We start from the raw sequence: 16,882 nt of genomic DNA, 5'->3' as shown, positions 1-16,882 counted from the left end.
GTGGGAGAAATGGGAAAATCTCAACTTATAAAATTTCGTAATAAATTTACAATTTACTGCTCATATTTGTTATAGAAGACACTAAGGGTTGAGTTTGCAAAGCGTAACAGGAAAAATACCTAGATTTTAGAAAAAGAGTACTGTGCTATATCGAAATCATTTTTTTTCTTTCATTCAAAGCCGGTCTCTTAAGTTTTAAATCTCTAGTCCAAATATGGAAAATTCAATTAAATTCACAAATCAAATCTAATCATTTCTTTTGTGAGAGGAAGCACACATACAAGATGGATCAGTATTTCATGGAAAATGTTTCACGCAACTGCGATTATTATGAAACAATTAGACTATCAAACAACTTTGTAAAGTGGTTCCCCTTGCTCCTTCAAACAGAAGGTAGGTCTCAACTAGTCCAATAACATGGGTGGGGAGAAATAGGAGAGGAGAGGGGATCTTTTATTTTAAAATTTATCAAAAAATATTTTAAAAAACAACAAAAAAAAACTGCCCACCAAGTGAGACACAAAGGAAATTACTGAGGGAACACGAGAGTCCTTTCCTTTACTGTCTGTCTGTCTGCTCTCTCTCTCTCTCTCTCTCTCTCTCTCTCTCTCTCTCTCTCTCTCTCTCTCTATCTATCTATCTATCTATTTATCTCTTCATTTATTGCTGATCGTATTTTCCTCAGTTCAATGACGACATCTGCCCTTCTCTTTCACTCCACAAATTACCCCCACCCTGTCCTTTCTTGCATTTCGTGCGCGGCCGCCGCGTACGCACCCGTACGTGTGCATGTGCCCTTAGACGACCTGCTCGGGTGGGAGGCGCAAACGTAAGGCAAGGGGTGTGGCGATTCGCGTTCAATAGTTTCTCCTCCCACATAGCTAGCCCCCATCACTTCCTATGATCGCCCCCTCCCTCCATGACTGAGGAGAGACCCAAATGCTTACCGTCTTTGTGTCTGTGTGTTCGCGCGACGCAGACTTCTCCATTGACCTACTACTGCCAGCTACTATTGCTACACATCATTACCGCTTCTAACCCTAACTACTACTACTACTACTACTACTACTACTAGAGACCTGACTGAACTGCAATCTTTGAAATAATTTTTCTCTCCGTTCGTATCAACTTATCACTTTAACAACTTCTTTGTTCTCGTTCTCTTCGTATTTTCTCCATTCGCTTTTTGTACAAGTATCATCAAGTTTTGACGAGTTTCCTGTTTCCATTAATAACCAGGACAAAAAATAATCCGACTTATCTTCAATATTTCAACTTCACAATTAATTGATGACTTTTGAGTTGTTTGAGATTCAACTTTGATTCCAGTCACGCGACAAGTAAGAATCTTCGGCCTTTCTTCTTCTTCTTCTTCTTCTTCTTCTTCTTCTTCTTCTTCTTCTTCTTCTTCTTCTTCTTCTTCTTCTTCTTTATTAAGGGTTTCACATTTTATCCGCCATACGGGATGAACCCCTTACACCTACCTACACACCTGTCAATTACGTACATATCTTTGAAATGAAAAAAATCTTCTCACAAAACTTCTAGCCCTCCTAAAAGAGTAAGTCACGTGACGAACTTAACAACGAGCAAAACATTAACAACAAAAAAGCAGAATCCTTTGTTTTTATTTTTTACTCTTTTCTACACGTGTATGTTCAGTTTTTACCTAATTGTTTTTATTAACTACTATTCCATTGTTCTCCTTAATATTGCGGATTGTTGTTGCCCTTTTCTTTTCAATATTTAACTCCATTTGAAATTCTAACTAAAATGTCATTGTTTCTGTGTTTTGTTGATTTACATAGGAAATCGGCACGACATTTTTTTTTTTTTTCATTTCGCATCTATTCTCGTCTAGAAACTTTAAAATCTATTTATTTGCCTCCAATCGAGACACAAGGTCGTTTGTTTTGGGGTGATGTCCAGCTTTCCTAGACTATAAAAAGATCCAGTCGAGAACTATTTCATCCTCTGATTGAGGATAGAACAGATACTACATTTTGAACATCGTCTAAAGGTTACATGTTTGTTTGTTTGTTTGTTTTAATAAGTTCTCAGGACTTTAACTACTTACACAAATTCACGTTTTGTTAGTCGGAAAAAATCGGTCGAGGAATCGGTGGGAGGCAACATTCGTGAAATGTAAACACTGTAAAAATCTTCAAAAATACAATTTTATCTTGACGTATAATTTAAACATGCATATTAAAATTATTCTTACATTCATTTTTTTTTTTTCGTTTCAGTAAAAAGCATCACAAACAACAAACCGAGTAGCGAATACTTTTGATTGCATAGAAAATTGTCAGCGTATGTAAAAACGATATCAGACTAAAACGACTTGATTTACGAGAGAGAGAGAGGAGCGAGGGGACCGCATTTTCTCTCTTTCCGTCTCTGTGCGTAAAGAGAGAGAGAGAGAGAGAGAGAGAGAGAGAGAGAGAGAACGTGCGCGTCCTTCATTTCAACCACAGAAAGATCTTTAAACTGATGTCGTCAAGTCGTGTGGAAAACGAACAATCTTTGGACTTGAAGTTCCAATCCATTTCCAAAACTGTTTTAAAGATAACAGATCTTGAAAAGAGATTCTTACACTGATTGAGTAAGTATTAATCACTTTTTAATAGTTTTCTTTGTTTTAGCAATTCCATTTCGTTGTCTTCCTGTGTAGTACGTTCATTCATTATTTTCCGTTCATTCGGGAAGGGAAACATCAATTCAGCATTTCCTCCAAATAAATGTTTTTACAAATAATTTTTTTTTTTTTCGTTTGTCACAAAAGAAATTGTAGTTTTACTATTTTTGCCATTTTTCTTGTCTAGATTTGTTTGTTGTAAAATGTCTATTTCGAAAAAATAAAGTCATTTGTTACCGGTTATCAGGATAAATATCATCATTTTCTTAATTCTAACGAATGTAATAATCTTCCCAAGTTTTTTCCAAGGACTATTATTCTTCCATTTACCAGAGTTAACACTTTGGTAATGGAAAAGAAAAGTTCTTTCAATTAATAAATGGCGATGAAGTAACTTAAATAAAGGACATTAACGGAATCTAAAACATGCTCTGGTCGTCGTTTGAACACGACTAAATTTAATGGTTTTATGTTGCAATAAAGTGTTTACTGTTTGGGAATAGTGCCGAAAACGGCATTCACTTTTGTTGGATCGCCCCAAAGTGAGCCAACAGTCGATTATTATTCAGTGTATTCGCATAATTGATAAAATGGAAGCGAGATGAGCCTAAAAAATAAATAATAAAATAAAAATAAAAATAAAATGTGTTATTGGCGGCTAAACGTTTCGTCGGCGGCGGCGGCGGCGATTGCACTTAGGTTGATCTTTTAAAAATAGACAGAATCTGCATGTGTGTTCGACGGCGGCGGTGAGTGGGTTGAGCTCTGCCGCCACCGCCCACACCCTTCCCGTTGTCGTCTTCGATTTCTCTTTTCAAGGCCAAAACAATTTCTATCACAATTCAACCTTTTTTCCTTCCTTGCCACTGACTTTCTTCTACTAAACATAAATAAAATTGCATTTCTAAGAAATAGCTAAAACCGATTCCATGAATTTAAATTGTCTTTAAGTTGCCAAATCGAAAGAATTTTGCTCTTTTTGAAATAAAAACAAAAGATTCAACCAATTTCCTGGTTGCTTTTTTGATAGGAGCAAACTGTAATATCTGTTTCTACACTTCATTTTTCATGTCCTCTGTCAATAAAGGAGAAATCTTTCATATCGAGGCATTTTTTTTTTTTAGTTTTGCCATAATCCAGCATATCCTTGGTGGATAGTTTAATTTTCCTCGCATTAAAAAGTGACCTCTGCACTCCTGGCGGGGGTGCAAGCAAATAGGAACGCTATTTCCTAATATTTGTGTTTACAAATTTCTATCTTTAAGTTAAAGTTGTTAAAGAAATTGACTGGAAGCACTATGATCCTGAGAATTATTGAAGCGGCGGGAATTGAAACCTAGGTGCAACCTGACTGCATTTCCGGAACAGTCAGCCACTTTTCATACTAAACCTAATAATAATGTCTTATCTTCCGAAATCTAATTGTTAATCCAAACTTTACAGCAGATTAGCCGTTTCCTGATTGGATTTAAATTTTTTGCTATCTTAATAATGAATAATTGCACTGTAAAAAAAGCACAAATTTTTTGGTATCTTAATAATGAATAATTGCACTGTAAAAAAAGCACAAATTTTTTGGTATCTTAATAATGAATAATTGCACTGTAAAAAAAAGCACAAATTGCTAATAAAATTCGAGTAAAAAAAGAAATCGAAACAAACGTTTGGTTCGAATTTCATGATCGGGTCCACATTATACACACACGCCCTACCCTCTAACCGATTGTTTTACCGGTAAGTAAGTACGTTGAACAAGCACTTGACCTACTTCGCCAATAGTAACCCACGATCGGTGACGGGCACACTGTCCGGGAGTGCCAGCATATTTATCGATTAATTTTTTCAAATGTTATTTCAGATGTGGTAGTTAGTAATCGATAATTTTATTGAAAGAGGCGCGTCTTTCTGTGACGATCTCAATCCATATCAGTTTCGTTTTTACATAAAGATTCATTCGATCCTTGAACATCATTATAACTTATGGCAGAAAACATAGGAAGGCTTGGCTTTATCGATTATCTCTAGAAGCACACTTATCTGTTCCAATCAATCATTTTGTATAAATTTAGTCTTTAACCATTTAGTCATGAATGAATCTCAAAAAATCATTTATACATTTATAGATCATTATTACTTAATCGAAAAAGTATTTTCTTTTCTTAATAAGTTTTTCATAATAATTTCAGAAAATGGGCAGTTCATTAATTTTGTCGTTAAAATGGCAGACTGACTTACAGCCTTGGTCGTTTTGAGTTAATCAAAAAACTGAATCGGTGTCGAAATAGCAGCAAACGGGGGGGGGTGATGTATTTGCAACTGCAGCAGTAAAATCAATGGATGCAATCAGAAGTGCGTCGCAATGATGATGATGATGATGATGATGATGATGATGATGATGATGATGATGATTGACCGCTGTCACCCGGTGCATTACGAGGTCGACTGTGTGTGGCACATTTATTCTCATTTACAAGAGCAAAGTTAGACACAAGGTCAATTTGTTATGTGAGGAAATTCCAGCTCCTCAAAAAAAGAGCATTCTAGGTTGAGAAAAAATACAGTCTCGTCAACGCTCTCTTGTGAATGAGAACGCAGCGAAGACGGTCGATAAACTCATTCCCTTTGCTAAAGGAGGAAGCAATACTTCGGAAGATTATCTCCTGATTTTTATTTAATCTAGGATCAGAGTGTAGTATCATACTCCATTTTTAGTCTTGAATAAAACTGTTTATCATCATATTCAATGTTCTTCGTGTATTTTTTTATTGTTTGCTTAAGTCATTGTATCCCTCCTCTCTTTCTCTCATTTCTAACGGAAACGCGTTTTGTGGATTTGTTTGAATTTCTTTCTCGCTGATGGAAAGGAATACTAATGTTTCTATTAGTTTCATTATGATTATTGAAAGCGATGCTTTTCAGATGTGGCCAATGTTTTTTATTTGATTTTTAGCACTCATTTAGCACCCTTATGTCTTTATTCTCTTTTCTTTCTCTTTGTAATAATTGAACCTGAGGAGGTTCAATGAGCCTCTAAATTAATAATTTAATAATTTACACAACTGAAAATAAACATTTTTCTCTTTATTTCTTGGTTAGTTGGTTATTGATTTGTTCATAATCTGTGATTTTCTCATCGGTCTTTCCGGGGATCTATGACATATCCAGGGGTCAGTGACGTGCATACTGACTTATGCAAAACTGCAATACTAGAAAGTGCATTTGGGGCATAGAAGGGAGGGGTGATTTAAATGATAAAACTCCTCCCGCCCCATCTCTCTATGTTATGTGGGTGGTTCCGTGTCCTTTATGCCCCCCCCCCCACTCCGCCTAACTCCGAATCTTCTGTGTCCTGCTGACCTCCTCTCAACAAATATTTTCCTGCATTTCCTTTGCCGTAAAAAAGACGAATATATATTTAGGAATGGACCTCATAATTAAATCTCTCTCTCTCTCTCTCTCTCTCTCTCTCTCTCTCTCTCTCTCTCTCTCTCTCTCTCTCTCTCTGTTCCGTTTTTCCCTTGCTCTATTTACCTAGTTTTCATTCTCTTATATTCTGCAGTTTCTAACTTGTTTACCTTTGCTTTTACTTTTGCCTTTGTACCCCCTCCTCCCTGTCTTTTTTTTTCTGTCGCTCTCTTTCTCGCCCGCTTTTTTATGATTATATTAACACAGATTATTTATTATTTGCTTCCAGTGTGGGCGTTGACTGTCTAGATGACGTAGGAAGCAACTAGAAACGCCTAAACTGTTATGTGTTCGAGTTTCGGGGATGTGTGTGTGTGTGTGTGTGTGTGTGTGTGTGTGTGTGTGTGTGTGTGTGTGTGTGTGAAATATTTTGCTGGCAAAGTAAACTGTGCACTCGATTTAAAATACAAAACAAACTTTATCTCATAGAGATGTTTTGCTAGACAGGAAAATTGTTTCTTCGTAAAATAATAAAAATTAAAAAAAAAACAAAAACAAACAAACAATCTTTTAAATTTGAAAAAAAGAAAATGCCTTTCATGAAAATGGGTCTCTCCATCGATTATTTTGCTAAAAATAAATAAATAAATAAATAAATAAAGTAAAATAAAAATGAATGAAATCCATTAAGAATCGACGAATAACTGAAATCACAGTTCTTCGATTTCTTTTTAGTGATTGTTGAGTTTGCCCCCCCCCCGTAATTTATTGTGGAATTTAAGTTGACTTTGTTATTTTTATTCATAATTCTAAGATTTCCTAATTTTGGTTAAAAGCAAAACTTTAGGTGTAAAACATTAAACATTAAACTCTAACCCTCTTTCCTCGACTTTGAACGCGGATTTTCACCAGTGATCCCGTTTTACCCTTTTTTACGTTTTCATCTCCTCCGCGCTTTCTATTTTATTCCTTCCTTTCTTGTCGTCGCCTTGCACAATTTCGCTCGAATAAAATCTTATGTGCTTTTGCCTCACCAGTTGAAATGACGTGAATAATTACGTATTCTTGTTTATTATCTCCTTATTTCGTTTTCTTTTCCCCAATGTTTGCACCCCCTCCCCCTTCAAATGTTTCACTTTTCTTCCCCTTACCCAATGTCTCGGTTTCCCCCAACCCCATGTCTCGTTCTCGCCTTCCCCCAATGTCTCGCTAGCCCCTACCTGGTCTTTATTCATTTATTTATTTTTTTAAAATAAAATTGAACAATGCATTCAGAATAACAGTATTGTTTGTCATAATCGTCTTTATTTTACTTCGCCTTTATTTTTAATTATTCTAATTCTTTTTTACGAATGTATATTTACCTTCGTATTTTAATATTTTATTGAATCATCGAAAGATCCGTCTCTGTCGTCCTAAAAATATTCTGATCCACTTCTGGAGAGGGGGTCATTCAGCAAGAGTTTTTGTTAAATCATTATTTAGTTGCGTTTTTATTGCTTAAAAAATAGATAATTCGACTACAACTAAATTGTCTAAAAACAAATAATAAATAATCCGACTACAACTGGTGGAGAATTCGAAATTCTACACTGACGACAATTCGGTGGGATCACCACAGCAACCATATTGATTAGCACTGAATGTTTAACTCTAATCTGATTAGATTTAATTAGATGTCAATTATTACAAACTTTTCAATTTCGCTTTCCGTTTGAAATTTTTGAACAAAAATTATTCTACCTAGTCAAGGTTAGAAATAAAAAAAAGTTCTCGCCGAAGCAATAAAAAAAAAAAAAATGGACTGATTTCCTCATCTTTGTTGTTTTTATCACAACGGTTCGGTTTGGTCGGTTTGGCTCCCGGTCTTTGTGTCATGAAATTTCGCCATGAAATGTTAAACAAAACTCTTTAGTTTGCGTTCCATTCTCCAATTTTTTCTGCCATTCTTGCTTGCTTTCGCTTAGGATTGAACTTGTAAGCTCAAGTCACCAATTTGTAATTAAGAATGATCCTCTCCCTCTCGGACAGATAAATGAACACAAAAACATCTAATAACTAGGACAAGGTCGATGAGCCGAGTATGAAAAGGATAAATTGGAAAGTCCAGTCACGTGATCACAATTAAAAAAAAGAAAAAAAAAAGAAGTGACGTGCGATAACTTTTCAAGGTGATGACGCAAGAAGAACACTATGGAACAATGCGGGCAAACTGCCACCACTCCTTGTTTTATTTTTTTTTAACTGACCTTGACCACTTGTTGCTGTTATAGCTGCGCTTCAAAAGTAATACTATCATGAAAAAAAAAACAACTTTAAGTCTTCGCTAATTCGTTTATTCATAAATTTTTTTTCAAAACTGATTAATTTAAATTAGTTAAGAACTTTTACATAATTGTTGGAGTTCCCAGCTGTTTTTTTTTTTTGTTGTTGTTTAGTTACTTACTTTGTTGATATTATTTATTTTATTTCATTTCATTTTTTTTTGTGGGTGTGGGTCTCTCTCTCTCTCTCTCTCTCTCTCTCTCTCTCTCTCTCTCTCTCTCTTTCTTTCTAACCCCCCACTTCTGCTTAAAACATTTCTCGCGTTATTTCCCGGTTTAAACATTTTCTCCTTCCTAATTAAAATGAAATTCTTATTCACGTTAAATTCGTCTTTTTATTGGAACATCAGGCGGTTTTGTTAGTTTCCTTTAACTTTTTTCCTTAATTTATCCACAAATTTCACATGTGAATTAAAAGTCTTCTTCCTTCTCTTTTTCTTTCTCGCGCATTCAAAATATAGCCGGTTGCACTTTATTTCAGTTCACAAAACGGAGTGTGTGTGTGTGTGTGTGTGTGTGTGTGTGTGTGTGTGTGTAGGGGGGGGCACTATATCTCCTCACTCCTCCTGCTCCGTCTTTCTGAGAAACACTCTCGACCACAACTGTTTTTTTTTTTCTTTTCTATATATATATTGAAGGTGAAATCTGACGTCAGAAAACAACTGTTCACTTATATAAATCTACTGCACGCGAATTAGTGGCACGTGATTCTTTCTCTCCACCCCTTCGGCCTTTCCCTACACAAGAGAATGAAGCAGGATAGATGGACGATGTGAGGCGGAGGAGGAAGGGCACCTGCTTTGTCCTCACACCCACCATCTCTTCTTCGTATATCTCTCTCTTTCTTTCTCTAAAGTATTTTTCTTTCTTTACTGTCTGAGTTCCCCCTCGTACATGTCGCACCCGCTCTCTTTTCTGATCTTCAAATATATAACAACTCTCCCTCACTCTGCCGTACACATGAAATCAAATTTACTCGTAATTTCTGACGGAGCTTTATGCTTTTCTCTTTCTCTCTTCAGTTGGTTATAAATTTAGTTGAAGTGAGACAAACAAACTATCCATTTGCTAAAAAACAATTCAAATGTGGAAAAAACTGAATTTTTAAATTCTTCCGTTTTGTTCAACAAAGCAAGTCTATATTTCAACAAAGCAAATCTATATTTCAACAAAGCAAATCAACTTATCACATCCCCGGCTATTCTTTCTTCCCTTTTTATCTAAACACTTTGTACTAATGGGGTTTTTTCTCAGCGGAAATCCGGATTATTTCCTCTAAAGTTTCAGAGGAGTTTACCTGTTGTGCGTGATACCTTCAGTTTCCATGGGAAAGTAAACTTGGTTTCTTTTTGTGAAAAAAAAGGCAACCGCTATATCAGAAACATCATAACTTTGAACAAAACAATTTCTGATTTTATGTTTCCTAAGAAGGTAACGTTATTTTAAAAATATTTTCACTCTTTATTATATTATGAATGTTCACTTTGTGTTAAGATTTCTGAAATAACAGAATCGCATTATGAACGAAAGAATAAATCAATGAGTTCCTTTGTTTGCATCATCGTTTCTTATGGGTCCTTTGTTTTTTTTTATTTTTTATTTATTTTTGTTTTTATTGTCTTTCAGGTGGGGGAGTAGTCTTTAGAGACAAAAACTTATGGCACTTTTTTGTTTTACTTGTGTTTCACACTGTATCCAGACTTTTTTAACTTTTGTCTAAAATCTAACATTTCTGTAATTCGGCTGTTAATGTATAAACCGGCTTCCAACGAACAAAGCTTACAAATACAGGGTGACCCCCCCCCCAAAAAAAAAACAGAGGACATTCAATTGTTTTTCTGAGCATTTTACAGTCAACGGAGAAAAATGGCCAAAGACCCTAGTGTTTTGATGTGATGTTTTGAATATAATAAACTAATTTCATTTCATACAGACAAAACACTAAGAAACGGGGCTAAATTAGAATTGGTGCCCGTTTTTTTTGGGGGGGGGGTCACTCTGTATGTGTAAATATTTGTGATCGTTTGTTTTCATTTCGATAACGATTTTAATTTTTTTCAATTAAACCTCATTATGTAAGAATAAATAATTCTTTTACCGAATTGGAATCCCTCAACAGATATCGTTTGTCTACAAAAAAAAATGTGAAAGTTTTGTTTGAACTTTTAAGGAGTTCGAATTCTTATAGAATCGTAGATCCATTTTTTTCTATTTTTCAATAAAAAAAAAAAAAAAACGCTTATTTTTGCTGTTGGTGATCGATTTTTCGTGATGCACTAGGTGACATATTTGTTTCTATTGTAGCATTACCACACCTCATTTCAACGAGAGACATAACACGTTTGATAGCTTCTTATGGATTCGAAACTCGGTAGAATAACGACAAGGGAATTCATAAGATTACAAAACTGATGATGCTGATCCTTATACACTCCCATCGAAATACTGAGATCGATTTTTACTTGAATTGCACAAATAGATTTGATGGCCGACTCGATAGTTTGCAGAGATCTTATCTCCTCTCACCTTCTTTCTGAAAATAATTTAACTCTTTGCATATCCAATCAATCACGTTGTAATTTATCCCGTGTAAATAGGCTGTTTTAAATTTTGTTTACTTTTTATTAATTATTTTTGTATTGTATAAAATTGTTTAAACTTTTTCTAAAAAATAACATTTTTTATTAAATTCTTTTTCTTTTTTGTTTTCAGATTACTGAACATTTTCACGATGGGTGAAATGCAGTTCTCCATATTAAACTCTCATTACCAACAACACAAATGGGCTGGTCCCATCTACAACTCTTATCATTCACCATCTCGAGCTTCGCATCCGTCATATTTACCATGGGAGCCGTATCATGTCAACCCTGAAAGCCACTCGTCTTTAACTGAAAAGCGTTACAATACGTTAGAAAGTGTACTTTTGGGTGAAATCCCAGCCAGCTATTCTCACCTGACAACTACCTCATCACATCTGTCATCATCTCCATCAGCAACTTCATCTTGTTCTTCCTCGTCCTCATCTCCCTGTGCCAGTTCTGATGGATCATATTCGGCTAGTCCTCACCCCTCCTCATCACACAGTCCAAGCCCACTTATCTTACAAAATGAAAGCATCCAACCTGCTGCCACTGATTTGTCCGATTATCAGTCGGAACCCATGGATCTTTCATGCAAAACTCTGATATCTGGGAATGGTGACACTGTTTGCTACACGACTGATCGATCATTCGTCAATAGTGCAGCATCGTATTCCTACTCGCCTCATGACAACAGTGTGACTGATGGCTCGTTGATATCTTCTTCTGCAGGAGGACAAACTTTCCTATCCTCTGAGAATTTTGAACAGACTCAACAGTGCAGATCCCCTATTCAGCAGCAGGTGATACGTCTGCATTCACCTGAACAGCACCAACAGCATCCTCATCTTCATTGTCAGCAGCCCCTGCTTTCCAACAGACATTCTCCTGTTCAACGCGTGCAATGTGAATCACCAATGCAGCAAGTACCACACCAACCCCATCAGGAATCTCCTCTCCATTACCAAGTCTCCTCTGAATCAGCTCTGCATCAAACTTTCTCATCTGTCACCTCCCAAGAGATCCAGATACAACGGAGAGAACCTAATCCCTCTTGTCGCTCACCTATGCCGTTTTCTACACAATCCAGTCAGAGCTTTAGTGGCAACTCTAGACACTCAGCTTCACCCTCTTCGAGTGCAATTCATCTTCATCATACATCTGCCTCCACATCTCTCGAATCTTCTCAATCTTTGTATGACGGCCAATCTGTGCAAAGCAAGCCTCAATCCGTACATCAATCAGATGGTAACTCGTCATCTGTTGACTCGCATGAATCAAACCGTCCAGTGCAAACAAATCACAATGTTTCATCCCAAGTTTCCAAAACTGCTGGTCACTCACTCTTACGGGACTTGTTAAGTTGTGGCCGTAACAATAAATCTCAAGAAAATCAAGTGGGATCGTCGCTTCCTTCTGATAACTGTTATTCGTTCACAGCTTCCCATTCTTCTTCTACTTCTTCTTCTATTTCTTCTTCTTCTTTACATAAAGATGATAATTTGAGTTCTCAAGCAAAACCAAAAGAAGAATATGTCGGTTCTAAAGATTATTCTCTCTGTAGTACAACTCGAGTAACACTAGCCAAAAAAAATTTGCTTCCAATCAGTGCGAGAGTTACTGAATGGCTTTACAAAATGGTCAAGTTTGCTAAGGAAATTCCTCAGTTTGTTAAACTGCCCAACAATGACCGCCTAACGTTGATCTTGAACTCGTGGACACGCCTTTTGCTGATGCATATGGCTGAGAACAACTTTCAGTTTGCCGTCACGCCACTTCCTTTTTCTCCAGACCACAAAACAGATGAGGCTCCAGCCTCCAATGAACCTACCATGAAATCTGTTGAGAGTGTACAGAGTTTCATCCGTAAATGTCAAAGCATGAACTTGGACACATCAGAATTTGAATATCTTCGAATGTTAGTCCTTTTCAATGCTGGTAAGTTTGTTTTTTCATTAGAAAGATCCTTTTTCTCTTTTTAATTCAATAAGTTAATTTTCTTTGTAAGAACTTGATTCAACTTGCTTTTCTCTAAAAAGATCTTCTCATTATCATAGTTATCACAGTCCCAATGTTAAAAGTATTTACAACTTTGCTTTAAATTTTAATTTTAAAGTTAATCAATCAAATATTGCAGAATTTTTCTCAAATAATTATGCAGAAGATCCTTTAAAATGTAAATTACACTTTAATAAAGTTAAATTTTTTAAAAGTTTTCAGTACAATTATTAGACAAAATTCTCCAATATTTAATTGATTTGACTTTTTGTTGCCTCCTCCAATTTTGTATGGAAAAATAATCAATGATCATTAAGTCGAAAGTGAGATTGCATTTATCTATTTCTTATTGCATAAAAAGTAATTTTTTTTTTCAGATGCATTTATTAAAATTACAATATCATTCAAACTCTGCTTTTCATTGTTATGAGCCTAACGAAGTGAACTTAGATTTGCTTTTGTATGACTCAATTAACATTCTCATTCCAACCTTTTGTACACGTTCTGAAAATTCATGCTGAAACATTTATTAAAGATAAGAGATGAATAGAGCTTTTTACTTAAACATTTTTAGATAAAAATTCTTTTTAAAGTAACTTTTAAAATATTCTGTTTTACCAGATTTTGTTTCAAAATGATTAACGATTAAGTTTTACCAACTATTACCCCTTAAAACGGCTGATAAACCTTAGCTTCATTTTGTATATAAAAAAACTTGGCTTTCTATTGTTTATCGTATTTGGGTATGTTTTCTATTCCACTTTATCATCACATATTTTCCATTTCTTTTTATTTCCAGGTTATGTTGGACTAGAGAAGTCATCTGCAGTAGACAGCATGAACAGTCATATACAACAGCATCTTCAGCAACATATCCATGCCAAGCATCCCAGCGAGCAAATTCGTTTCTCCCGAGTGCTCATGTGTTTACCGTCTCTTTATGGAATCAACTGTAAAATGATTGACAACTTATTCTGTGGTTTTATTCATGGAAAAACTGACATTGAGGTGCTGCTGAAGGACATGTTGCAAGACTTATGAACATTGGTCGCTCATGGCTTTCAGCTTATTGACTTACTGGCACTGCTTTATTCAAAGACAATAGAAATTTAAAAAAAATGAACAATGGTTGGAAAAGACAAAGAATTCTGCTTTGGAGCTTTTCAGCAATATTGATGACCACCGCCACTGCTGTGCCATGAGCTGTGATGTCCTCACAAGAACATAATGGCAATGGTGCTACTTCATTTTTGACTGCAAATACTAATGGTATTATAAAAAATTAGTTCATTCACTGCTTGTTTAAGCGAGTATGTAATTGAACATGATTTTAAAAATGTGTTATAAAATCAAGTAAAAGTCTTACATTTTGGATAAAAACATAACGATGGAGGGGAAGAAGAGAAGATTATCACTATAACTGTGATCTGATTGAGTATGAGGTTCATGGAATGGATCCCCCCCCTTCATCTTACTACTAGTAGCACGTTTTGCCTATGTTGTTCTTGTAAAAAAAAGATTCCCTTTTTATCCTTCAAATATTTTTGGGTACAGTGGAACTAATAAAAATAATAAAACAACCACAGTTCATGATTGGGAAGTGTGGCAGCTACCATAGGTAGAAGAGAAGACAGGGTCCAAAAATTGGGAGATATTGGTCCACCCTCTACAATTTGTAGGCAAAAGAGCGCTTGAAGAGTATATTTTTCTTCTTTCAACTACATTTTCAGTTGCAAGAATAGAAACTCTTTTTTTTTTTCAGAATTGAGTTGGCTGTCCAATTTTTATATTAACCTTATCCCAGGTTTTTAATTTTTGCCCTAAATTTGTATTTTTTTAATCCATCCCTCTTCCTTCCGACAATTTCATCAGTTTTCTTTTCTCTTTTCCATGACCCCCCTCCCCTCAGAAGAGCAACCCTTATTGCCTACAATGAAATCGAGGGAAGATTGTGATATGCCAAAAGTTGGTAAGAACTCAGTTAAAGATAGATTTAAAGTTAACTGAATTTTTCCCCAAAATCCAACTTTTTTAAAAGGGCAGGAAGCAACAATGAACTTTTTTATGTGCATATCTTTATAGATTGTTACTTTTTAAAAATTTTTTACACACACACACACACACACACACATATATATATATATGTATCTATATTTAAAAAAATATAACTGTGAGAGGGAAATATTCTGATAATACATTTCTTGTCAGTCCTTGTCATTAGTGTTTTATTAACATGTCCATTCGTCACACGTTTTGGTGTGCTATCTTTCACCCTCATTTGATAACTTGATTACTAAAAAAAAGAGTCAATGAAACTTTATTTTCCTTTTAAGTTTGGGAGGGGAGAAATCATGTAATTATTCTTTATAAGAATTATTGTCATATCATCATTGGCGAACAAGTAATCCCTAAACAATTGTCATTTGATTTTCTTTTATGTCAGCATGCAAAGCGAACATTAAACCGAATATGATGATAGTAATTAAAGCCCTCTCGGTGATTGTGGGAATATCGATCCTTAACTTCTATTGGTTTTTACTGATTAGAATTAAGTTATGCAATCTTGATTTTTATCCAAACCTGCCCTTACGCCCCTCCCCCTTCCCCGCCCCACGATGTGAGGAAAACTAAGTTTTATAGTTCAAAACAAAAGTTTCAAGGAGGGGAGAAAAATTCCGCCCTCTATTGCTAAATATTTAAAATATATTTTTTATTATTAATCCAACAGAAAATATAGAAATGTATCTGCTAGAAGACGATAAATGATTTAAGTTACTTTCCAAACTGTAAATAAGATATTTTTTTCTCCTACCCATTTGTAGGCAGCTTTTGTTCCTGTTGTTGGTAGCCATCAGTCTCAGATGGACAAACCTGCAAAGAGTTTTGCTTAAGCTGAAACTATAAAAAGAATAGATTGTGACCTCATTCACTAAAAAGTCCAAATATCAATTGAAGTTTTATAAAACTTGACCGAGTAATATTTTGGCTTTTCTAATAACGAAAAAAAATCTGGCCTGGAGCTCATCTGCTTATATGGGTCTTTTGTAAACAAACAAAAACAGTTCCTCATTTTTATTTATTTTTATTTATTGGTGATTTGCCAAATCTGTTGCTGATCACTCATTTCATACGAATTTTTGTTATCACCATTGACTCAACTGATTTTTTTGTTTCTTACATAATAAATACTTAAAATTAAATCTTGAATCTGTGTTTTCGTTTTCTTTACATTTTTCTAAAACCAAATAATTGTCAATGGGAAATAAGATTCACCATTTACTACCAAACATTTTTTTTTGTGAAATTATTTAATGATTTTATCTGGGCATTTAGCACAAATGGTACTGATTGTTAAGTAATAATCAATGTTCTGGTAATTAAAAGTTCAATTCTTAACACACGTGATACAAAAAATAAAATGTTCTGGTAATTAAAAGTTCAGTTCTTAACACACGTGATACAAAAATAAAATGTTCTGGTAATTAAAAGTTCAGTTCTTAACACACGTGATACAAAAATAAAATGTTCTAGTAATTAAAAGTTCAATTCTTAACACACGTGATACAAAAAATAAAATGTTCTGGTAATTAAAAGTTCAGTTCTTAACACACGTGATACAAAAAATAAAATGTTCTGGTAATTAAAAGTTCAATTCTTAACACACGTGATACAAAAATAAAATGTTCTGGTAATTAAAAGTTCAATTCTTAACACACGTGATACAAAAAATAAAATGTTCTGGTAATTAAAAGTTCAGTTCTTAACACACGTGATACAAAAATAAAATGTTCTGGTAATTAAAAGTTCAGTTCTTAACACACGTGATACAAAAATAAAATGTTCTGGTAATTAAAAGTTCAATTCTTAACACACGTGATACAAAAATAAAATGTTCTGGTAATTAAAAGTTCAGTTCTTAACACACGTGATACAAA

General features: G+C 34.8%; 1 protein-coding gene across 3 annotated transcripts; it reads left to right on the top strand.

The window, feature by feature from the left end:
- The first annotated feature begins 970 nt into the window (after positions 1 to 970).
- On the top strand, positions 971 to 16,154 carry LOC145268825 (uncharacterized). Of its 3 annotated transcripts, none has more exons than XM_080124479.1 (4): positions 971 to 1,340; positions 2,250 to 2,605; positions 11,080 to 12,887; positions 13,747 to 16,154. In XM_080124479.1, the coding sequence occupies exons 3-4, from the start codon at positions 11,099 to 11,101 to the stop codon at positions 13,986 to 13,988; spliced, it is 2,031 nt and encodes a 676-aa protein (XP_079980605.1). In that variant the 5' UTR covers positions 971 to 1,340; positions 2,250 to 2,605; positions 11,080 to 11,098; the 3' UTR covers positions 13,989 to 16,154. The 3 variants fall into 3 exon arrangements, with proteins under 3 accessions (XP_079980605.1, XP_079980614.1, XP_079980623.1); XM_080124488.1 differs by lacking the exon at positions 971 to 1,340 and adding an exon at positions 1,552 to 1,652; XM_080124497.1 differs by lacking the exons at positions 971 to 1,340; positions 2,250 to 2,605 and adding an exon at positions 8,199 to 9,798.
- Positions 16,155 to 16,882: the final 728 nt, after the last annotated feature.

The sequence above is a fragment of the Euprymna scolopes genome, chromosome 4, assembly GCF_053919585.1.
Source record: "Euprymna scolopes isolate OS-2025 chromosome 4, ASM5391958v1, whole genome shotgun sequence".
Classification (NCBI taxonomy): Eukaryota; Metazoa; Mollusca; class Cephalopoda; order Sepiida; family Sepiolidae; genus Euprymna; species Euprymna scolopes.
The sequence above is the reverse complement of the archived record's forward strand: the minus strand, read 5'-3'. Positions and strand labels throughout refer to the sequence as shown.